This window comes from Setaria italica, chromosome III (genome assembly GCF_000263155.2).
Source record: "Setaria italica strain Yugu1 chromosome III, Setaria_italica_v2.0, whole genome shotgun sequence".
In the NCBI taxonomy this organism is placed as follows: Eukaryota; Viridiplantae; Streptophyta; class Magnoliopsida; order Poales; family Poaceae; genus Setaria; species Setaria italica.
The window spans coordinates 5383623-5407643 of NC_028452.1; the positions used below are offsets into that span (position 1 = coordinate 5383623).

General features: G+C 41.0%; 2 protein-coding genes and 1 pseudogene across 4 annotated transcripts; all 3 read right to left on the reverse strand.

The window, feature by feature from the left end:
• Nucleotides 1-600: 600 nt before the first annotated feature.
• On the reverse strand, nt 601-2807 carry LOC101770937 (annotated as a pseudogene).
• Nucleotides 2808-2893: 86 nt separating this feature from the next.
• On the reverse strand, nt 2894-3932 carry LOC101767415 (CASP-like protein 1C1). Its single transcript, XM_004960624.3, has 3 exons — nt 3684-3932; nt 3461-3563; nt 2894-3368 (listed from the first exon to the last, which is right to left on the reverse strand). Exons 1-3 carry the CDS (start codon nt 3836-3838, stop codon nt 3138-3140), a joined length of 489 nt encoding a protein of 162 aa, XP_004960681.1. The 5' UTR covers nt 3839-3932; the 3' UTR covers nt 2894-3137.
• A 545-nt stretch (nt 3933-4477) lies between these two features.
• On the reverse strand, nt 4478-10817 carry LOC101767815 (protein NLP3). 3 transcript variants are annotated; one of them, XM_004960626.3, is made up of 6 exons: nt 10357-10817; nt 7353-7909; nt 7192-7239; nt 6982-7104; nt 6171-6888; nt 4478-5746 (listed from the first exon to the last, which is right to left on the reverse strand). In XM_004960626.3, exons 1-6 carry the CDS (start codon nt 10541-10543, stop codon nt 4788-4790), a joined length of 2592 nt encoding a protein of 863 aa, XP_004960683.1. In that variant the 5' UTR covers nt 10544-10817; the 3' UTR covers nt 4478-4787. The 3 variants fall into 3 exon arrangements, with proteins under 3 accessions (XP_004960683.1, XP_022680494.1, XP_004960682.1); XM_022824759.1 differs by having other exon boundaries at nt 6171-7104; nt 7353-7808; nt 7871-7909; nt 10357-10434; XM_004960625.3 differs by having other exon boundaries at nt 6171-7104; nt 10357-10816.
• Between the last annotated feature and the right edge of the window lie 13204 nt (nt 10818-24021).

Below are 24021 nucleotides of genomic sequence, written 5' to 3' on the forward strand. Positions count from 1 at the left end.
CAGGGCGCCGCGGTGCAGGTGATCTACCTCGCCGTCTAGGATCCACTCGTCGCTGGTGATAGCCGCCACCTGGACTTGCCGGCTGCCGTGGTGCCCGCGTAGCTGGAACGCCACGCTGCTTTGCGACGACAACCCGGATGGCGGGCCATTCCGCGTCGTCCTTGTGGGCACCGACTCCTAGGGACCTTCACCTGCGTCTACTCGTCGACCCGAGCCCACCGCGTCCTTCCCCCGGTCTCCACCTCCGCTCGGGGAAGGCCGCCACCGTCGCCCCCGCCGCTTGGGGAAGGCCTGCGTTGCCGCCGCCGCCGCTGCCGCATGGGAAAATGGCACAGGTGCAAAAAAAAGAGGCACCAGTGGCAATCGCGGGCGCGCGGGCAGATTGGGGGAGGAGGAGCGCCGCGCATATTTGCGGGAAAAATAACTCCGGATATGGGTGCACGTAAATTTGCGGGAGGTTTTGGGGATTTGTTGGAGCAACTTTTTTTTCCTATTTTTCCCTAATTAAGTTTTTTGAGGTAATTTAAGCGACCTCTTCGAGTTGCTCTAAGTAACATGGGTGAAAGAAGAATTGAATACAAAAAATGTAAGATTCGTACAGTCGAAGACGTTCCTTGGTTACTGAGATGTACAAACCGTAGCGTGCAAGGGATGACACCAGCAGGAGCAGCTTGAATAATGCTAATGCATGCCAGCCTCGGAAATGCATGTTCCCCGCCAAATTACTATCCGTGGCTACAGTGCGCAGGTGTGCTAGCTGCAGCCACCAAACGCACGCAGATAAAACAAAAAAGGCATCTACGAATCCTCTGAAATTTGGAAAAGGCATCTTCAGGAAGCAAGCGAATCGGTGACCAATTGCTCGGCCACATTAACCAGCTCGTACTCTATCAGTGTGTTGCTTCAGCGCCAAGGTAGCAGTGCCAGCGTCCTCGAGGCGCCCCTACTTGTCCTACGCAGCGCAACTCTCATCGATCCCCTTGGACATATCAATCTCCAGTGTAGTGTTGTGTGATCAGGAACAAGAAACAGCGAGCCACTTGTGTCTAAACTGCTGTTTTGCAGAACAAGTTTGTCTAAATGTCAGAAATTGGGCAGGCAGTACTGTAAATCAGAGGCAGGGAGCGATAAAAACAACACTACTCTGCTCAAGCGCTTAACCTTATTACTCAGTTACAAAATGAAAAAAAAAACATACAAAGTGCATTTTGTCCTTCAAGAAATCAGGGACCAAATCCCTGATGCTCATTCTTCTTTGGTCCAGAGCAATCATCGTCTCTCCTTAACTGCAGGGAACGGGAATCCTATCTGGACCAGACTTCATGTCCTCCCGGAGCATTTGAGACAGGGCAAGGCTTACTCTCCCAACTCGACCTGCACCATGAAACCATCGATCAGTGGATTGGATCTCTGACGCACCATTAATCTACCTACGTCAAACGGTAAGAAATTTCATTCCGGCAGATAGTACTGTAATTCTAAGCTGCAAAGTTACCATCCCCAACCGGCTGCCCATCCCACTCGACGACCGGCAGCACCGGCAGGCCGCTCCCGACGAGCATCATCTCGGCGCACCGCCTGGCCTCGCCGGCGGGAATCCTCGCGTCCCCGGCGCTCCTGATAAGCCTGCCTCGACCAGCCTCGGCGCCAGCGCGAGCACCCGCCTCGCCGTGCACCCGCCGAGCATCCTGTCGAACGCCGGCACCAGCAGGTCCCCGGCCGCCGTGACGAACGCGACGTTCATCGTGGGCCCCTCCGTGACGCACCCGTCCTCGTCCACCCACACCGACGCGTGCGCGCCCCGCTCCTCCGCCTCCACCGCCGCCAGCGCGTTCGGGAGGTAGTCGACGCTCTTGACGCCCGCGAAGAACGGGTGCTTCATGGGCACGGTGGTCGTGATCGCCTTCACGCCGCCGGAGTCGTTGTTGCGCTGCTGCTGAGAGCGGCGGCTGGCGGCGGGGATGACGACGGCGTAGAACGCGGGGCCCGTGCAGCCCTTCGGGGACAGCAGGAAGTCGCGGGGGCCGGTACTTGATCGACCCGTCCTTGATCGGGGACAGCACCGTCGCACGGACGCGTCGGATGAACGCGCGCGCCGGGCGTCGTCGGGCCTGCGCCACGGCAGCGGAGCGCGGCGGCCACGCGCTCCGGGCTCCGGAGCAGAAGCCTCTCCTTCTCTACGGTCACGCCACGCGTCTCCTGCAGTCCTGCTCCGGCCATGGCGGGTGCATCCACTGCCACCGGCGGCCGCTAAATCGCTGATCGAGCTCCGCCACCAAGACCGGCGGCGGCGAACGAGTGAAAAAGACCTATGCCGATTGTCGAACGAGTGAGCAAGGCCAGCGTCAAGCAAGTTACGGACAGGGCCATCTTCCCCACCCCAGGACGAGATGAGGACAAGCGAGCTCTTAGTGAAACAAAATACACCTTATACTATTTTAAGCGGAGTGAGTATTTGGTTAGATGGTGTTATCAAAACTCGAAAATTACTCCAGGCATGGTCATTGTAGAATGCAGACTTTTGACTGGTGGACTCTGATGAACTACATTCCGCTTCAGCTGGTGACGTATGAGTAAGCAATCATTACTAGTTGATCATGGAAAAAAAAATTCCGAGCAAAAGTTTAACCCAAAGTATATTAAGAGATATTTTTAGGTGAAAGTAGATATGAATTAGCTCACCAAACTGCCTCAGTGTGTTGTAGACTTGTAGACCAAACAATCCCTGACTCCACTGAACACGTACTTTGAGCTAGCAGATACTGATTACCAAATCCTTGACTCAACACTAACACTACGCACGGCATGTCGGCAACCATCAAACAACCACAGACAAAATGCTAACTTTTTCAAAATCCCAACAGTGAAAGCATCACAGCGACAGCGGATCAGATAAGTCCCCTGAAACATCTTAGAACATTTTCTCTTCAAATTTCCAATGAAACACATGACAAAAGAGAAGAACTTTGGCACAGCTAGCTGAATGCCTGAATACTCTGAAACGGGGAACGAGCGATCACATACGAAATGAAGATGACGAAATTAAACATATCTCAAAACAATGCCTAAACAAAATTACTAGGGCTTATAAACGGACAACGTATATCTTGGGCACCACCAAGGATGGGGTGGCTCTTCTAATGGCAGGAGCACATGGGCTCCGCCACGGCGTGGAGGGAGTACATGATGATGAGGAAGTAGACGACGAGCGAGACGAAGCCGGAGATGAGCGCCCCCGCCACGTGGCCGCAGTAGGCCTGCACCTGCGCGCAGATGGGCAGCCACCCGGCGTGCGCGTTGCCGTTCTTCCCCACGTCCGATATCGCTCCGGTGGCAGCCACCGCGCCTGTGAGAAGCATCCCCACGATCTGCACCATGCGTTCCATGCATTCAGTTCATGGACAACCACTGGAGCCACACCAAGACTACACTACATGGTTTGTAAATTGTAACTGCTTACCACGTCGGTCAGGAGCACTAGTCTGGAGACGGTGCTCCCTGGCCGCACGAGGAGGACGAGCAGGCTGTAGGCGGAAGCCACAGCGAATGCCACCACGAAGAAGCTGAATGTGATCAAACACGCTATCATGAACATTAACTCAATCACTTCAACAGCACTAGAAACTAACTGCCAAGAGATGTTCAGTCATCAAGTCCAGAGCAAGAAGAGCTCGATTACTTACACAAATGATGGAGTGTAGGAGTACTTGGCTTCCATCTCTATGCCGAAGAAGGTGGCGGTCTCATGGCTGATCACCATGATTATCGCCGCCGCCGCCGCGGCTCCCGCTGCGGCCAGCCGGAGCACGATGGAGATGAGCCGGTGCAGCTTCACCATCTCGCAGCCCTTCTCCGAGTATGCTACCTGGTGTATACCAGAGTAGTGACTGACAGTTACTGCTAATAAGGGGAACCCCCACGAAGTTTTGTGTGGCGACGTTAAATAGCTGCACCGGTTGCTTCCAGTAGTTCTGGTGGTTCAGCTGCGTGGAAGGCAGGAAAAGAGCAGGAAACCTACGATCTGGGGAGCAGGTTTTGCCGGTAAGCGACTTTGCCTTAACTTGTGCCTTGTGCTGCCCATGCTGCAGATACTACCTCGCTCCCATGTCAACGTCTTGGTACCATGACAGTTGGGCAACGTGAGAAAATGTTTAGGACCTGCAGTTTTGTTGGCATTGGTGGTGATACAAACGAATTCTCCTGTGATTTCTTCTGCAGTTGTGTCTAGGCTGTTGGAACGAAAGGGACTAACGAGCTACTGGTTTTCTTTTGGGCAAACAAACGTAACCCCGAAAAGGTTTCTCCCTCGTCACTGAAGGAGGCGTCTATGCATCTCTTGTAGCACTCCAAAGCGAAACTTCTATAGTATTTGCCATTCCTTCCAGTTCCAAGGTGAACAGAACGACTTAAAAGCTGAACAATGAGCTAGTTACAATCTAAAACAAACTTAATGAGTACAAAAATAAGTCTTTCAAGATGCAACACAACTATTTCAATGTTATTTAAACATTCCAGCAATAATATTTTCATGATTTTGTTTGGTACCAACCGTATACCATATAAGCACCCAGGAAAGGTCTAAACATCAATTAGATATATGCTACATCAACCTTATCTTTGTACATACTACCTCAAATGATTTATATCCTTGATTTCCCTACACAAAATGAGAAATACCTGCAAAAGGAGGAAAAATAGTGATTTATCCAAGAACTGAAGCAGCTAGCCTAAATATAACTGAATTAGGCCACTGCATTATATTATGCTAATTCATAAACCTTCAAAAATCATCCAGTGCTCCCACAAGAACTACCAAGGATCGGAGCAATGTCAGTGACCAACAGCCTCAAAACGTTGCTACCAGATAGCCGGGAGATCTCCATGCACTCTTCTAAGTCAGCATCACATGTCAGCTTCACCCATTCATGATCATCATCAAGATACTTGATATCAAAGACACCAACATCTGCCTGTATCCGTTTGGCCACCTCATCTTTCAAATCAATAATACTTGCAGAACATGGGAACCGAAACCTTAAAAGGTCTTCCTTGTAGCGTGCCTTTACTGTTACTATCCCTGAATTATCTGCAGACATAAGACTGCCAAGAGGGACTACAGAAGGTTCGTTAACTGCATCTGTGATGTGGTTCTTGCAATTTTCAGAGCTTCCTGAACCGTTAACAAACAGTCCTGGAAGCAGCAGGTCCTGTGTTTGAAATAACTCTTGTGTGAAGCTATCTGGTTTCCACATGTTTTGTTGTGGTTCCATGAGTGTTGAAACAAACGTCTTGTTTGCAGGGCTACCAAGGCAGGATTCTTCTGACGTCCCTGAATGCGTGCTAGGTTCTCCAGAAGAACTTCTCAAGTTTGAAGCTTTCTCCCGTTCAATCTGTCTGCTGAGATTAGCCAGAAAGCTTTGCTGAGGAATGGCCATGCCTAGGCGATCATCATTCTCTAATAACTTACTTTGCAAGGACGAACCTCTGTTTTCTTGAACAGAAGGGATGGAAAGGTCAATAACCTCGGTTTGCTGTCCGTTCTTTATATTGATAGGATTGGATGGACTGAAAGGAACTGGAAGAGGACCCGTGATAGATGTGAGAGTAAATCCACTCTCCGATCCTTCAACAGATTCAATCACCTTCTTTAATTTTGAAATAGAACGGTTAACCTTGCTGATTTGCCGAGATGGCCAGCGAGAAATACCATGTTGCCTGCAGATGCGCTTCATAGTTGTAGGACATACTGTCAAAAAGAAAATAAACAAATAACAATGTTTAAGAGTTTACATTGTTGTTTGTTATCATGGCATGCGGAGGAACTAACATCGGATAGATGAAAGAATAAGTGATGGAAGATAAGGTTTACACAAAATAGACACAGACTAGTTTATAATCATGAGCAAAAGAGAATATACAATATATACCAGCTCTCAATTTCATTGTCATAATTAAAAGCACGTCTGCATCTACTGTACTTGCATGCAAACTACGCTAAAACCTCCCCAAAGACTTACACGTGAACAAAAATATGGAGATATTCACAATTTCAATGAATGAGCTGCAGAGTGTATAAACAATATGTAAAATTATAATTTTCCATGCAGGCATGTAGTGAATGTGGCAGTCAATATCTCTTGAAAGATTACAAAACTTCAAACTATACATACCTCCAAGGCTTTTTGCTGCATTCTTCAAGCTTCCAGTAAAATAATGTTGAATAACTTCCAAACTGAATGTTTTTTCTGCTTTTCCTCGTCTCCTTACTTGATGTTTGCTATTGTTGTCAGGCAACAAAGAATCTGAGGTACAGCCACCTTTTGGTCCAACAAATAATTTGCCATTGCATTTGGTGTCATTTTCAGGTGATAGCCACATTTCATATTCCGTTGAAACTATTCTTTTCTGGCTGTCAGGCCCAAGGATTCCATTCGTTTTGCTCTCATGCGATGCATGAATGCCACCTTCAAAGTTCAGATGTTGTACATCGTTATTGATTACAGTGATAGCACTGACTTGAAGTTCTTCACTAGAGCCTTCATCAGTGGCTAAATGTAAACTATGAAGATGCTGTGTCAGCAGAGCTAAGATGGACTCCAAAAGAACCTTTTGCTCATCATCTTTTCTGCAATCAGGTGGCAGGAAAAACTCTAGTACATAATCATCATTTCCAGTATAAGCACTTTGCAGGCATACTGAAAAACACCCAGCTAATCCAAACATACGAGCATAATGCACAAGGGGATATTCCATTTTAGAGAATCTAGTCACGTCTTTGCAAAAGCAAGGCCTATGTAGGATGAATGCCTTTCCGGAAACTCCTTGTCCTTTCTGCAGGTGGTGCTCTACACATGCATCTCGGAATCCCCACATATGAGCATCAATAACCTGAAACGCAACATCACTAGTTGATATGCATAATTCTTGGGCACAACTTCCATGAATATTGAAGCAACTCTTCTTCACACCACCACAAGGTACCAGTGAATTTTGGTATTTGCAAGGCACCCAAGTCTGAGCTAAGGGCAGTTTGAGCTCTTCACCAATTACTGTCAGGACTTCCAACATCTCTACAAGAGCAGCATGATGACCTTCATTACATATCTGAGTAGAAGAAAAGAGAGAAGTTTAGCATTCAAAATACAACAAGAAAAATGATTAGTTAAATTGAAGTTGTTGAACTATTATTACCTGAACATATGGATGTTCCACAACTTCAGTGCTTTTAAGACTCACGGCCTGCAGATAATGGGAAATTTATTACTCAGATGCAGCATATTTCAGCAATATCGATTTTATCTGAATGCTTACAAGCTGAAAGTTTGTAGTCGTAGAAGGAAAAGTGAGCTAACCTCAAGAGCTTTGCAGACTTTACCAACCTCATTTGCATAGTTTACTTTCTTTGATGTCATTATAAGTTCAACAACAGCAATGCATGACTTCGTGGAAGGATCAAACACAGGTAAGGCAACAGTACCATGAACATTGTAACTTATTGCATGGTTAAGCCGTGCATATTCGGTAATGCTGTAGTACTGCACATTGGGTGTCCATTCAGGTACTCCCTGCTTGTATACGCGCCCAGGTAGTCCCAAGTCTTTGACATTGTTCCCATCCACAGAAAACATATACATAATGGACACAGCCCTATACTGAAGAAGTCCGATACTCCGTTTATCAAGCACAAAGGGCTGCCCTGAAGTACTTAGCATGTAGCGATCCCCTTTCCTGATAGGCACCCAAACCTGAACCAACAAATGCTGATTGGTAGAGTCCTTGAAGTACCTCAGAGCTAATGTGAGCTTTTCCTTCAAGAAATAAGAGCTATGAGAATAATCATCAACCATGGAAAGATGAACCTGGCATTTACCATTGATAGGTTCGCCTTTCTTGGTTATTTCAGATTTCCCTACATGCAAGAAGACAATTAAATATTGTCAATATTAAATAATAAAAATTGTGCAAGAGCAGTAGCTGCTCCCAGTTACATAAACTAGTCCATCAATCCGTGCTCCTGCACGGACTAATGTTCTTAGAAGCTATTGTATTTAAAAATTATTTAGAAATTAAACTCCTAGCTAATAATCAAAATTGATTATCTACTACTCTCTTATTTTTTCAATACTTCAACATAATACTTATATAAATATATACCTATCTTTGTCCAGTTGTGATTGATTTTTAATTAATAATTACTCTATGCACTTTTTCATCCATATTCATACTTTTTCCATTTTGTATCGCGCCTCCAATCCTCCATACATTATGTTTAGCATACAAATCAATATTTTTCATCGATTCCTCACATACATGTATAAATAGTCTAAATGGTGACATTCATTATGTGTATATACTTTAACTTAGTATTTTTATATTAATAATGACATAAATAGGTAATTTACAATCATATATTAGTTTACTTTTTGATATTTCTATATGATGCACATGAAGATAATTAGATTAATATTTAGGTGTTTACTTTAGGTTATTTAATAATAACATACGTGGGTAACATAAATTAAATTTTAGAATGATATTTTAAGTTATACTTTATAATGATATGTATTAGTAAATTGGATGAATATTATGGGGTTACTTTAGATTATTTTTTTATAATAGCTGAGCTCAGATATAGGTTTAGAGCTCATTTTTGAATATTTTCACAATAATAGTTGTAGGTAACTTTTTAAAAAATATAATAGATCTATGGCTATGATTATTAGAGTTTACCGGATTGGTTTTTGATGTTTTTGATTTTTATAAGAATTTATCTCTTTTTCCTAGCTTGTCTCATGGGAACTAATGCGGAGTCTCCAATGGAAAAAAATGAGACTACATTGCTACAAAACTATTACCATAAGCTACCTCTTGTTTGTTAAATATTCAAATACAATACTTACATAGATATATACTTATTATCTTCATCCAATTGTGATAGATTTTAGTTAGTAATTACTCTACAATATTTTCATCCACATTTATAATCTTTAACTTTTCACTTTGAATTGCAGGTATGCGCTTGAATTTATTTAATGAACCCTAAGTTTGAGATATAATTTTAACATGGAAATCTATATTCTCATCACTTCCTTTATATCTTTATAAATGGTGACACACATCATGCGTATAGACCTTAATTATTATATCGTATACCAATAATGCAAGATATAGACGATTTAGAATTATACATTGCTGTATATTTTTAATTAAGGTTATTTGATTCAAACGCAGGGTTATCATGTTATTTTTAATAATGGCATGTGTGGGTAACATAGATGCAAATTTAACAGGTTACTTTAAGTTTTTTAAGTAATAGTGGTGGGCAATTCAGTTGCAAATTAAGGGGTTATTTTAAATATTATTTATAATGGCATAAGTGGGTAATTTTGATGAAGATGAGGGGTTACTTTAGTTTATTTTATATAATGGCAGAGGTGGGTAATTTATATATAGATTCAGGGGTTACTTTAGGCTATTTTTATAATGGCATAAGTGGGTAATTTTTTAAAAATATAATAGATCCAATGACTATGATGATTTGAATCTATCGATTGATGGTCGATGTTTTGCTTTTTTTTGAAAATTTCTAGGATTTCTCTCTTTTTCTAGAGTGTCCACCTAGAAAGTCTAGGTGGCTTCACCTGGAGGTTTCAAAAGGAGCCTCCAATTAGTAATAGTAAGATGCAAATGACTTCAAATACCATTCTACCAATTATTACTAAGTCAAGCAAACACAACCATGCAATGGAAATATCATCACAATTTTTCTTTAGCAGCACAAGTTCATCAAATTGCTTTCATGTTCAATATACTGAAAATCTAGCACTGGACCCTACCATGAAAGACAATCAAGTTCATGCGCCCAGGCGATGCCGGGTTGATGACTGCCCCAGATAGGCCGATTCTAGTGCAGACAAGGACAAGCCGTCAGAACCCACCATGCAAATCTACCAACAGCTAATGGCCAAGAAGGCATTCTAAAACAAGTGCTGGACCCAGGCGCCTCGTAGTGGAATCCAGTTAGCAACCAACCATTTTGACCACAAGCGCATAGAAAACTCCGAACGCCAACCAGAGCACACCGCACCACGCCAAAAGTCAATGACAAAAGCTGCCTTCTTGGCACCAACCAGCGAGCGCGAATTGGTAATCAAAGCCGAAACAATACAAGATGCCGTCGCTGTCGCGAGATTCTTGCGCTAATCGCCGGCGTATCGTACGAGCAATCGAATCTAGACACCGGATCGCGGTGGCGATCACACAGGGCGCCATCGGCCGGATCGCCCCGTTCCGTCCGCACGGCGCAGTGAAGAAGAAAGGGACGGCGGCGAAATCAATGGCGGAGAGAAACCTCACCGGCGCGCGCGCCCGGGGCGTCGTCCTGCAGGGCGGCCGTGTCCAGCGGCACGGAGGGGTGGTGCGGGTCGCCGCAGGGCCACGGCGGCGGCAGCGGCGGGGACGCGGCCGAGAAGTGGAGCGACGTGGCCATGGCGTCGAGCAGCCAGGCGTCGCCGCCGTCGGGGGAGTCGAAGTCGAACTCCATCGGCCGGGTCAGGCGCCGCGGCGGCTGTGGCAATGGAGAGGTTAGCGAGAGTGAGGCTGGAAGAAGTTTTGGCGCCGCAGGAGACGAGGAGAGGCGAGCAAGTGCGTACGGGGAGGCGTAGTTGGCGAGCTCAGAGCCTGTCCTCTTGTAATTAGTAGCTAGTGCTTCGGCCACTCGAGCTCACAAACCTTTTTTCACCCATGTGATTTTGACATCGGTAACCTGAAACGGTTGTACGTATACTAGATATTAGATAATATTTGTACTTAACGAATTACAACATCTCTGAATTATATATTATATGCTCTCAAATTATTGTGAGCTGTGACATGTTTCTGGAATTTCCACCTAAATACCCTCCATGCCACTCTATTTTTTGCGAATCACACAATACAAACATAGGGCAAGTTCCACCACAAGGAATCTTACCAGCTAAGCTACGCTCAATTCGCCCTCCATGTCACTCTATACATCTTGCTAGTCCTTGAATATATTTTCTTTGTGGATAAAAATAATGGTTCTATATCAAGGTGATGGTAACAACTACTTCCTCCATTCTAAATTAATGATCGTTTTAGCTTTTTTAGATTCATAGATTTTATCATGCACTTAAATATACCCTATGTCTAGATGCATAATAATATCTATGAATATAGAAAGTTCAAAGCGACCTATAATTTGGGGCGGAGGTAGTAATTTTTACCATATTTAGCATCTAATGGCATATGTAAGTTTTTACTTAGTTGATACTCAGTTTTTTCTAAATATCTCTCGCATATTGATCAGCATTACAACTGTTATAAAATCTCAATGCTGCATATCCATTTTCACGCATCAATCAAGCATGACTATTATTTTTTTTTCAAATGATCTTATCTATGACAAGTTCAGAAATTAAAGATTTATGTTGCAAAACAATTTTCAAATCCTCTGCTGTTTAAAGGTTCTCGTTCTGTGCCACCATGGCATAAGGTGCAGAATCAAATGCAAACAACTAAGTGCTGAACTTTTTGACTATATTAGTGCCATGTCATATAGTACAGTGCCCCAAAGGAAGGTTTGCCAGTTGGCTCACCACCTTGGACCGGGTGGAGCCAGTGCATTTCAAGCAGGGGTGTACCTTCCATTTGTGACATGGCATCCCCAAGGTATAAATAGGTCCATCCTCGACCCCAAATGGAATCCACATAGAGTCGAGGGCCGTGTGATTGTTCAGAGGTTAGCTTAGACTAGATTTTAGTCACTGTGGTTACCCTACCATGAAGATTCATGCTAAGTTTTAGAGCTAGCTAGGAGTCGATATCTCGTCAGTGGTGATTTTGTGAAGAATATTGGTCATATCAATGTAACTTTGTATAATGATTCAATATCGATCTATATGCCCTGTTCTATATTTTATATTATCATAATCATGCTTATTCCAACATATTATCGATGTAGATTATTAGTGTGCCTTTTCTAATCATGGTGACTAGAACTACATAACGGGTTTATCACGATAGCTAGACTTGTGCTTTGATGTCTTCCTTAGAGAGCTCTTTGTGGTTATGGTCTTGAAAGCTCTCACGCAAAACTATAGGATCATGATTGGATCTGGGGCCTAGCATGACAGTCAATACTCGAGGGACAGATCATAGGTGAAGATTCAAATATGATTTGAATGAGAATCATGTTTTGCTTGTTTTCTTGCTACAGAACTGCAACATATATATGCATATTTATACTTTACTCTATATGAGTTCTCTCTCGGATAGATCTAATACATTCGTACTGATTGTTAGTAGTAGACTAGATTACATATGTTCTTGCAACTTGAATCTTGCTTACTTGATTGTTAGACGTTAGTACTAGACTACATATTCAATTTTTGTGCATAAGAGGAATAAAAAACGATGTGCCTTGCCGCATCTTGGTGGAGTAATGTTGCCTTGCCTCGATCATGACCATTGCATCTTTCGAGAGGTCAGCCTAGTGTTGCCATGGTCATTGGCCACAACCGTTGCATCATCCAAGAGGTACGCTATCGTTGCATTCATTTTTAGCCATTCGTTCATTATCTTCTTTTCTAACTACTTTCGATGCAGTGAAAGATTTGTCATGAAGGTTCCTTTTATAATCTCATAAATTTATTATGATTTATAAATATATTCAAATAGAAACTATGTGTCAACATTTCACCTCCAAGATGATAAGAAGTAAGTTTTTTTTATTAGTGGAGTCCTTTTGTTAATTTAACAATATTTCTATTTTTTTTATCATTGGTGCAGTTGTGTCCACTTCCTTTTTATTAAATGCTCTGATGGTTGCTTATATGATTCATGGCACACTCTCTGGATCAATACTTCAATTGATGAAGCTTTGACCAAAGCATATTTAAATACAACAACAACATAGCCTTTCAGTCCAAGCAAGTTGGGTAGGCTAAGCATATTTAAATACCTTTTGCAATAAATGCAAAGGAAGGGATACGCGTAAAGGATGGCCCCAGTGTTGTCTCATCAATGTGTGTAGCTGGTAGATGCAACCGACTAAAGATGGAAAGAACTATATTGACTTTTGATTGGGTCAACGAAACTGACCCAAGGAAGAAAAGAGGGATACAAACCTACTAACTCTACAAATACCAAACTAGTAGGATGCAAGTGACTCATTGTGCTATTCTTTTTTCCCTTCCCCTTTCTTTCCTAGTCCTGAATACTTAGAGTGAAGAGATGGCTATGTGAATTTTCATTGGTGATCACCCTTTTCAATCGATCATCATCAAGCAACTTATTGGCAACGATTTACCACCAGGTACATCCGCTTCATCCATCCCTTCATTGCATAATAAGTTTTTGGAACAATAGATCTGATGTTTGTCTTTTGGAGTAGGATAGGGTAACAACATCAACGTAGGGGATCCCAACTTCTTCCTTCTATTTCCATCTTTGGTTTTCTTCTCCTTAACAACGGTATGAAATAAAACTCTTTTGTAGCATAAATGTTGTGTTAAGGTATATTAGTGTTTGTTCATTGTAGATCTAGCTACTTTATGTGTTTATTTGCTCGTAATTGTTGTATATCTATAGATAACCATCCATTTACTTATTTGTTACATTTTTTCTATACATATATGTAGTGTCTTACTCTAGCTCAATAGATGTATAAGGGGAAACTTTGAAGAAGAAAGTTCTTGTTTCGTATGAGGGGGTCTAGTTTTGTTTTATTTCAACCAAAAGATTGATATAAACCAGGGACGGATCTAGAGGACGGGTTTGGGAAGGAGAAGGGGGAATGTCTCTCGCTCCCCTACACTTGATGCATCAATGGAGAGACAATAAAGGGGAGGGAGTGGAAGAACGAGCTCAGCCCCCACCACTTGCATATCCATGACTAATACAAATTATTTACCTATGGTTAGAGGAAAGGGATACATCTAAAACTAACAACCTTAATAATAAACAATATGTCGTTGTATTGTTGATCTAGAAAATAGTAGTTGATGATTACATTTCCCAATTTATATGTAGAGAATAAAAAAAAGGCAAGTACACATTTTCATCCTTCATTTTAGAATCTTTTCAAGATTAGTATTCTGACTCTATCCCTCACCTCCCTCTTCTCTTACATATTTTCTAATCCTTCTACTTTCAGGTTCAAACATGGCACGCATGCTTATGAGTCAATGGGATAACCTAAGGTGTGAACTATTCTCGAAGGTACGGTCATATCTCTTTCTACCAACTTGATATGCCTTTCCAATTAAACAAATTTAGTATGTCACATAGGCTAATGGGCTAGAATTCAATGTTTTGTGTGAGATTTGATTGTTTGCTAGCAATCTAGGGTTTCTTGGATGATTATTTCAAGGAAGTAGAGAAGTATTAGGACAACACGGCACCAAACTTTATCTCTGAGCTTATTAATGCCTTCTGTGAAACTAGTGATATAGTTATCTCTGAGCTCATAACCTTGTTGTAAGTATGTTTGATCACGTGCATCCCTACATTTTGTATTATTTTGTATGGTATGATTTAATTGTTGTGTTTTATTCTGTAGTAAGCAGCTAACTATAGATTGGGAGAAGATAGAAAAATGTATATATAAACTCACTGGGAGTAGTGCAAGGTATATCGTGTTCCCTTTTCTATACTTGCATAACAATTGTCGATAATATTTCTTTTGTTCTTACAAGTACCTTAGGTATTTGTAGGGTTTAGGGCTTAGATATATATTTGCTATGTGTATTTAAACAAAGACGTGCATATGTATATCTAGCCTTTGACCCATTTTGATCTTAGAATAAATTGTGTATTTTATATGGTATCGGAGTGATGACTATCAAGTACTTTCTCTCCAATCATAACCCCAACCTATTGACAACTGTCTTATTGGTCTACTGTTTTTCACCTAGTTCCCACATATAGAAATCCTATTTATAAATAGCATTTATCTTAAACTTTCATCCATGCTTCATATCAAATGGTTAACTCGAAGGTGTTGCCTTTGTATCACAAAGATTTATAAGCTATAATGAATTGCCATACCCCAAAATTATTATTTTGGGTTGTGAATATCTAACATCAAATAAAATAAATAACTTATCATTTTTCTCAAAATTTCCAACCTTTAGTTAATAAGTAACAGTTCAATTAAAATAAAATAATATTTTATAAAAGTGTTAAATTCAATTTTCTATAGGTGTCTTTGACTGAAAAGTGAGAGCTAAAATTGTTTTCAAAAATACGATCAGATCTTAGTTTAGCTCGATTTGGTTTGTTAGTGGTCAAATTCTTTCAGTCCTCGGCCGAGTCTTTATTTAGTCTTACTTGTATTTTTTTTTCCATATGGTCATATTAGGAAAAGTTAGCCGTCCAGGTTGGAAATTTTTAGATAAATTAATAAAACCATTTACTTTATTTAATGTTATCTATTCACAACCCAAAATAGAAATCCTGAGGTGTGACATACTTAAACTACAAAGTCGATTAATTCCACTGCTCTAAGTCCACCCATATGGGCCAAAACTAGAAGACTACTACAAACTCCCCCCCTTCACACTATAAACGAATATCCAGCTTACTTATTCAAAAGTGCATTTTTAGGTTCTACTCATGTTATATGAAAGGAATCTGAAATAGTTTTTTCCTGACTTTGAAATTCACAATCTAATGTACACAATTTCATTTGATTAAACCAATGCATACTTCTTATTTAAACCCAAATGCACAATATTACATAAACATAGTTTGTTGATAAAATGGCAAAGCTTGCTACCCTTACACATTCATGTCTATGTCTACCTTATAGAGAGGTTCTCCAATTACAAATGATAGAGTTTCCTAAATATTTTTTAGATAATGGAGTAATGCCCTATATTTGCACTAATTTAGGATGCACAAAACCATTTAAACTTTCAATGTGTGCACTAGGATTTTAATCTTAATTTGTAAGTGGAGTCACGCACCCATAACTCCACTTCCGTATCAAAGTGTTGTTGATCAACATCTAATTCATCTTTGGATGAAAAAGTGCTAATAGTCTTAGTGTGTTACCATACATGACATATAAAACAAGGATTTGGTACCTGTCATGTTCTTTCCCTCAAAGTGTTATGCTGGCAATCTCATAATTATCTTGTTTTCTTCGTTGTAGCATGTGTGTTTGTAGAGTAAATAATAGTGCCAAGCAGCTCGGTCACTTTTCGGAAAAGAGGGATAGAGAAGGGTTAGTATCTGGTCACATATTCTAATATTCAATACAATTGTTAGCGTAATTTACTGTTCTATAGCATCATATATACCTAGGATGATTAAAAAAAATGCCCAGGTCATGTTGCTGGTGTTTTTAAATTTTAAGGGGACAATAAGCCTTCACTTTGTACCATTACATTTCCATGTTCCTTTTCAAACATAAGTGAAAATTGATTTAATTACTTATCCCATTTTATCTTTATTGAAGAATATATAGTTTGAAATCTGAAGAACTTGTGAAGTGTGTTGCCTCAAGTTATTATTGTCACAAAGACATATTATTGCCCATGAGATTTTGTGAAGTGTGTTGCCTCAAGTTTTTTTTACCATGGGTATCTAATGGTAGTCATTTTAAACAAAATACTGAAGTACTTTTTCATCATCAGGTGCAACATGGCGTTGACTGTTGTGAGAACTGAATTCAGTGATATATGTGCCAAGTTGAAAGAAATGGTTGAGGTACTTCCTAATACAGTTTCGAACCATGTAGCATTTTTAGTGCCTAAATACTCATTAGTCTTCTTTTAAAAAAATGGTTTGAAGAATTGAGATATTAGCATAAGTGTAAAATTGCAGTTTTGCCATCAGAAACTTGGATGAGGATCATAAGGCAACGGCTAGTTGTTTCCCCTTACTTTTTTCTGAACCCTATATTTGACACTAGCCCAAACAAGTGAGTAAAAACTCGACCGGTGGGGGAAAGATCGCCCCCACAGTATTACATTAAGAAGAGCTCATCCGGAGCTCGGCTGAGAAAAGTCACGAAAGTTGGTCCCCTCATACATAGGAGAATCCTATTTTTGTTCTTCCACCCATGCAATAGAGAGCGAATGAGAAAAGAGGGGTTATTGTTCCCTTAAAAGAGAGGCTTTGAAATAGGAATCATGGAATAATGCTGAATTCAAATATTTATTTCTTTATTTCTATAGTGTAAGAAAAATAAATTGAATGAAATTCGTGGATTTACCACGACCTTGGTTGTGACCCCATAGATAAAAATGCAAAATTTCTATCTTCGAGACCATTGAAAAAGGGCATTGAACGAGAAAGAAATCGTCCACAGATAATCAAACTATCGTATGCCCTGGAAGTAATATGAGGTGCTCGGAAATGATGCCACCCCTTGTGGTTCGAGCCTTGACCCATGCTTTAAGGCCCAACCCACATGACCACCCCCTTACATGAGGACCCGTCCACCACATGTCGGTTCACCCGAGTGACTATTTTATTTACCCAACCTAAAATTCGCTGCCATGGGGATTCGAACCCAGAACCTGGGGTGCTACTAAGGTCTCTGCAACCACTAGGCTGCAGGCCCCTTCACGCCCAAACAAGTGAGTAACAATAGAAAGAACAGGTCAACAATAGTGACAACAATTATAGTGCAAAAAGTAGAACATTAGTTAGGATAGCTGAAAACCTTCAATAGTTAGTCATTGTTTTCATTTGAAATCTTACTTCATTTAGTGGTCACTGTCTATATCACAGTTTCGGGTACTTGTTTCATTTATTTTTTTTTTCAGTTTTGGGTACTTGTTTCATTTAAACAAATTTTAGTTTTAAATAGATAGTAAGTATAGTTTTAAACAGCTTAAACTTGACTAGGTTGGAGTGATTTTTATTTGCCTCCCATATCATCATGCCGTGTACTTCCTTACAACTTTGTGGATCATTAGAACTTACAAAAACCACATCATGTTCTCCTGGCACTAAAGTTTCTCATATTGTCTCATGCGTAAGTTGGCTTCTATTGCAGCTGAAGCAGAAAATCCATCATCTTTTTAATCCAAAAAAGAAGTAAGCGGAGCAAGCAAGTGCAGCAGCATGTTGGGCAACAAATAAATAATAGACATATTTTGAAGTATGTTCACGTGGCTGATCTTTGGACAAAACTATTTTCTTTTCCATTTACCTGAAAAATCCTCGGATGCTTAGCAATAAACATCATAATCTTGCTATGATAACTTGTTAGAGCATTGATTATGATCGACATATGTGTTTCCATGTGGGTCTTGATATTGGTGGTATAAACTGCAACTCATTGTACTATCCTGCCTTATGTTTTAAGGATTTAGGAGTTAGTAATTGCACATAACTGCATCGAGCGGCTTCACTGTTGTTATCATATGAAATTATTACATTCCAACCAGGGTCTAGCATGTTCTCCCATTAGTTTCTTTCACCCTCCATTTTCCATCAAATAACTTTCTTCCTTTCTTACAATTAGACAAATAAGCATCCATGAGAACTACTTATGGTAACCATCTTCTGCATGTCTCCTGCTTGGTCCTCGTGGGACGTTTTCTCAAGTTGGCTCGGGTATTGTGAGTGAAAGTTTTGCTCGCCATTTGAACGTGCTGATGCTCCCATATATAGGCATAGTTTACCCTGCTTGGGGGCGTTGCCGAGGTCACCCCATTGCTTTGGCTTTGTCGGTGAAAACTCGATACACTCCGTGGACGGATGGATGATGATTGGATACTTGGTATCATTCCCTCCTTAGAGGCATCGTCTTGCTTTGTCCTTTGAAATCTATCTCGGTTGACCGGTTGTTGTTTGATCATTTTGGTATTCTTAGTGGGTAGCCATGGTGTATCTCTTTGTATCCACTATCTATCAGTTGTCTCTAGTCGTTTAGTTGGGTGGTGGTGCGTTGTGGGTTGCTTTCTTGTTGTTGTTGTGCTAGATCGTACGCCACCGTTTATACGGTTGGCTTGTAACTTTGTTCTTCACGGACTTTCTCGAAGTTGCATTACTCTAATTCTTCCCCTCTTAATGAAATATGTACACGACATGGTGCTTAAACCGCCATGAGGAAGATGACCGACCAGCTGGATTTACAGGTCTCAGTGTTCAGCAGATTTGGAAATAAGCAACAAGGAAGCCAAGAAATAATGTTTGTTGCAAACCGTGCATGTATCCAACGTGAAGAACCTCATCATGTTTGGGGTAGCAACTTATAGTTTGTCCGTTGTAATGGACTCAACGGACAAACTCAACTCCTCACCTATTAATGGACTCAAACATGTAATGATAGGCTCATCACCGCCCACCTCAATAATGAGGTCCAAGACTTGCCTGGAGGTTTGTGGAGTGAGGAGGACACCTTTTTCTAGATTCACTTCATGGTGAAACCATCCACCCCATCATCTAGGGGAACGAAATGACTTTATATATTGTTTGCTCGTACGTTGAATCGGGAGATAATCTTCCATTTAAATAATTAAGTCACGTTCACTGGCCAAATGTGCATGAACCAATTTTGCTACTAAATGGTTCCATGCATTTAATTTTTCCTCAAGGATTGGTCTATGGAATGACATATTTAGAAGAGTTGTACTCGTAACTTTGATTAGCTCTATTGCTCTAGTTGCATTTTTCGTCTCACCACATGAGAAAAGATAGCGAAATTATGATTGTAGTGGTGTGGTCCCTAAACAAATATCTTTCTAGAAGAAGGTTTCGACTCCATCATTAACCTGAAAAAGCCCAACTATAAAAAATCATTTTTGACCTTCACATGAGAATCGCTTGGTTTTCCAATAACTTGTTTAGAGATCTACGCTTAAGTACTTATTTTTGAGAAGCCTTCGCCAAACTCCATCCATATTAAGTAGATTATAAATCTATTTGTTGAGTATGAAACGTAATGTGAAATATTTCAAGCAGCATAACTATATAAGTTTTCATGTCTGAGCCATGGTTAGCTGGCACCCAAGATGAGGCTTTGGTGACGGTTTTTCGAATATGCTACTATGAGATTTAGCTCTGTAGTCTTTAGCAAACAGCTTCCTTAGGGAGAAACTGGGCCACCAGATTTGAATGTTTGACAGCACGAGTAATCACATTATTTATTTATTCAAGGAATTAACAATGCTATTCAATTGTAGGTGACATGGCAGGAAGGTGTTTATGGTAACTTCATCAATCTCAAGATCTGTCAAGCCAGTATCTCATAAGTGTTCATAGAGGTGGAGTTGCATCCCTATATTTATAGGGTGAGTGTGTGCACGTTTATGGGAGCGTCTCCATCTATACGATCACCAAAACACCTCTATAAGGTTTCGCTCTTTGGTCTCTAGGATCACACATCATCCATCGACGATGATCTCTAGGATGGCAGTCTCCACGAGCTATGAATCATGCGATGGACTCATGTTAGATTTTACATTAAATATTTAAATACTCTCAACTACAATGGTCACTATGGATTATAGGGCAGAGGGTCATAGATCATGACCTTCAAAGGAGAGGAAGAGAAAAGCAGGAAAGTTATAAACCCTTAGGTAGTTAGCATGTCAAATTATCTATAAATTTACCAGTCTCATGCTCTCAGCATTAAATTAATATAAGTTATCCGTTTTAATAGTTTAACATGAAACTTTTCAATTTTTGATTGAGTTCAGGTTAGAACAGAGTAAAAAATGGACTTGTTAAAAAAGATTGATAGCCTCCGTTTTAAATTGTAGATCGTTTTGAATTTTTTAGATGCATAGTTTTTAATATGTATCTAGGCATAATATATATTTAGCTGAATAACAAAACCTATGAATATAGAAAAGCCAAAACCATCTACAATTTGAAACTAGTTTTTTTATATTTTAATTTAATCTCAGAATATTTACCTATTTTTATTCTATTGAAAAAAATTGGGGGCAGACACGGTCCAATGCTGGCGTTCGTTTCCGCTTCCCACAGTTCCTCCTCACGCCCCTAGATCCAGATTTCTGCTTCCCCCGCCACCTCGTCTCGCTTCGCCGGTGGTAGAACCCCAGCGACTGGGAAGGAGGGAGGCGAGCACCATGGTAAAGATCCATCCCGAGCTCTGCGTCCCTTCCCATGAGTCTCCCGCAATCCAGCTCACGTTCCCTTGTCTGATTTTGCAAGTCGGCGCTGTTCAACTTCAACTCCTTCCTGACCGTGGTGTTGCTGGTGATCTGCACCTGTACCTACATCAAGATGCAGTTCCCGGCCATCCTCAACGACCGCACCGGGTAAATTTCTTTCTTCCGTGGCTAGCTTACCGAATCGCAAAGAATTTGGGGGGTTCCATCTTGTGCGCTCGCCCAACTGTAGTTTTTTTAAGGTAAATAATTGGACAGTCAAAATCAGTGTGAAGGATATAGCCGCATGGTTGCTGTAGGTTGGGTCTATGCATTCTAGTTTCAAACTGCAAACGCCGTCAGATGCCCAACCATGAGCTGATTCAAGTTAGTTGAAACCTCTCATAAGGCTGAGCCTTACCATGAGAGAACTGCGAAGCTTTTTTTTTACCCAGGTGTAGAGGTCTGATGTTTATAGTACTCCTAAGGTATTTGGCTATTTGCAGTTGCAGACTGCACAGGATCTAAAATTTATTCTACTATTTTGCACTATACCTTTGGTGAGTCAAAAGGAGTTGGATGTTGTAAATCTGTGCAAATGTTTCGTTTTGACAATTTCCCCCAATTTTTTGTAAGGCCAATTTCTGCACAAGGATTTAACCAACTTCAGTTGATATGTACATGTGAATAAAGCAAGCCTCATTTTTGTCAAAGATGATGAACTTGACCTTCATAAATTTTATCAAATATTGCCAGTTGTTGTCCTGTTTCATGAAACCATTAGTGCCCATTGTACATTTAAACAATTAGCTCTCATTTTTTTTCTTCGATTTGAAAGGCCTGGATCCCACAAATTTAGAGCAAACGTAGGACCTAGAAGGGATAACCATGTCTACATTGTTAATCATAGTTATCGGATTTTCTTATATTCATACTTACCCACATAATCTCTAATGACAGATTCCGTGGTTTCTTTTGGAAAGCTGCCAGGATAGGTATGCATCTTGCCCTGCTTCTGGCTCAAAAGTAAAATATGCAAATTTCTTTTCATTGTTCTTATGACCATTTCCTGCCACATAAGTACATAACCCCTAGACCCTAGTAGCGTATATTTGGCTCTTTGCTGCTAGATTTGGTACCTAGTAGCAGTTTGTAGCCTCGTATCCAATCAGTTCAGGGGCCCTTGGTAGCAGGCGTGTCGCACCACATCAGCTGCAGGAGGAGAGCGATTCCAAATCATTTCTATGCTCTTTGTGAACACTCTTGAGCGAATGGTGCCACCACCTTTAGAAAATACTAACAGGTGCTGGATGGTTTCCTTGGCTTCATTACATAGAAGACAGCAAGCTGGGTGAGGAAGGCACTGTAGCGAACCACACAGAAACTCTGCACCATACGGGTACCCCAGATTTCCAAATTCACATCCACAGCACAGACTTGATCGATTAAATGAAGAAGGCACTGTAGGCTGACTTGCTAGAGTAAACTCCTGAACTTGAAGGTTTCCAATCATGCTGATCAGGTACACCTTTCTGTAGGACTGTCCCATCAGATACTGAACATGGAGATATGCAACCAAAGCCCCTACTGATGAAGTGCTCATGATGTCCATCACCCAGTGGCTGTCAGTCAGCGCTTGTCCCACAGTCCGCAGCTAAATAGATCAGCAAGGCACCAATGCATCTAGCTGTGGTGCCAATTCATATAGTCTGTCTGTGAAGACTGTTACTGACCAGCATTCACCGTAGCCATAGCAAACAATGCCTTGGCATTCTGATGCACTTGTAGTCCAGCCCAAGGCCTAGATAGTTCTGTTTTTTTTAGCCGTAACCATTGTAATTGGAGAGCCAACCAAGGGTCAGCAGATCATGGATGCCAAACCCTCCATACTCAATCAGCCGATAAACCCTTGGCCAATAAACAAGATGGTTACCAACTTACCATCCTTGGCTTGGTACTATCCCTTCCAAAGGAAACCCATTATTAGTTTATCAATGGCCTTAAGCACCAACTGATCAATGTCCATGGATGGGATAACAAGGATGCCTTTCAACTGGACAGGTGATCAGCCACTTTTTTGGCAAACTGCTGCATCTTCCCTTCAGAAGGCTTCTTTATCAGTCTGCAGGAACCTGAGATGAGCAAGGCATTGAATATTCTTCATCTTGCACTGTAGCATACTGTCGATAATAACCAAGTCTTCCTCCTGACAGTGGATGGGAGTCTCTGAGCACATAGGAATAATGTCTTGAGCCCAGCATTACTAATGATCATTAGTCTGTAGCATTGCCATTTATTTTAGGTGTGGCATTGGCATGATCACTGTCCTGGCATGTGATGCCTGTTGCCTATTTTGACAGATGTTGCTGACATGTTCACATATTGCCAGCTTGTTGATGATGCCAGTGCTCAATTCTTTGATAATTTGTCAATATATCAAAATTTGAAATGCTAGTGTCAGGCTGATGGTGCTGGCACATTGAAAGTATTTAGCTGAGCAATTTTATTATTATTTTGGACTAAACCCATATGTTTGAATCGTTTCATTTTTTCCTAGAAATTCCAGGCATCTTTTTTATTGTCTTGGCTTAGTTTATTTTTTTTCTCGAACAACGCAGGAGAGCTGCGTGTCATTTCATTAAGATAGGTCTTGGCTTAGTTTAAGAATATCTATTGCTGTTTACTGACTTGACTGAAACCAAATTAGACACATGTAAAGTATTTTGGATTTATCCTGTGAAGTATCTTTTAAAGTTTGTAACCATAATTTTCTTAGCGCACTTGTCTTTTTTCCAATCTGTTTTTTAAATAAAAATAATGAGCAAAGGTATGTATTTAAGATCATCCACAGTCCACACCAATACAGAAAGGAAAGGACAGTAGTTAGTACCTTTTTTATAGCACAAAATGTTGCTTTCTGGTT

Excerpts from the sequence above, each read along its gene's own strand:
- LOC101767815 (XM_004960625.3), bottom strand. The coding sequence starts at position 10,543 with ATGGAGTTCGACTTCGACTCCCCCGACGGCGGCGACGCCTGGCTGCTC. Across the intron at positions 7,240-7,352 it reads AAGTCTGCAAAGCTCTTGAG|GCCGTGAGTCTTAAAAGCAC; the intron begins GTTAGCTCACTT and ends CATTATCTGCAG. Across the intron at positions 5,747-6,170 it reads TGCAGCAAAAAGCCTTGGAG|TATGTCCTACAACTATGAAG; the intron begins GTATGTATAGTT and ends TCTTTTTGACAG.
- LOC101767415 (XM_004960624.3), bottom strand. The coding sequence starts at position 3,838 with ATGGTGAAGCTGCACCGGCTCATCTCCATCGTGCTCCGGCTGGCCGCA. Across the intron at positions 3,564-3,683 it reads TCCTACACTCCATCATTTGT|CTTCTTCGTGGTGGCATTCG; the intron begins GTAAGTAATCGA and ends GATCACATTCAG. Across the intron at positions 3,369-3,460 it reads TAGTGCTCCTGACCGACGTG|ATCGTGGGGATGCTTCTCAC; the intron begins GTAAGCAGTTAC and ends CGCATGGTGCAG.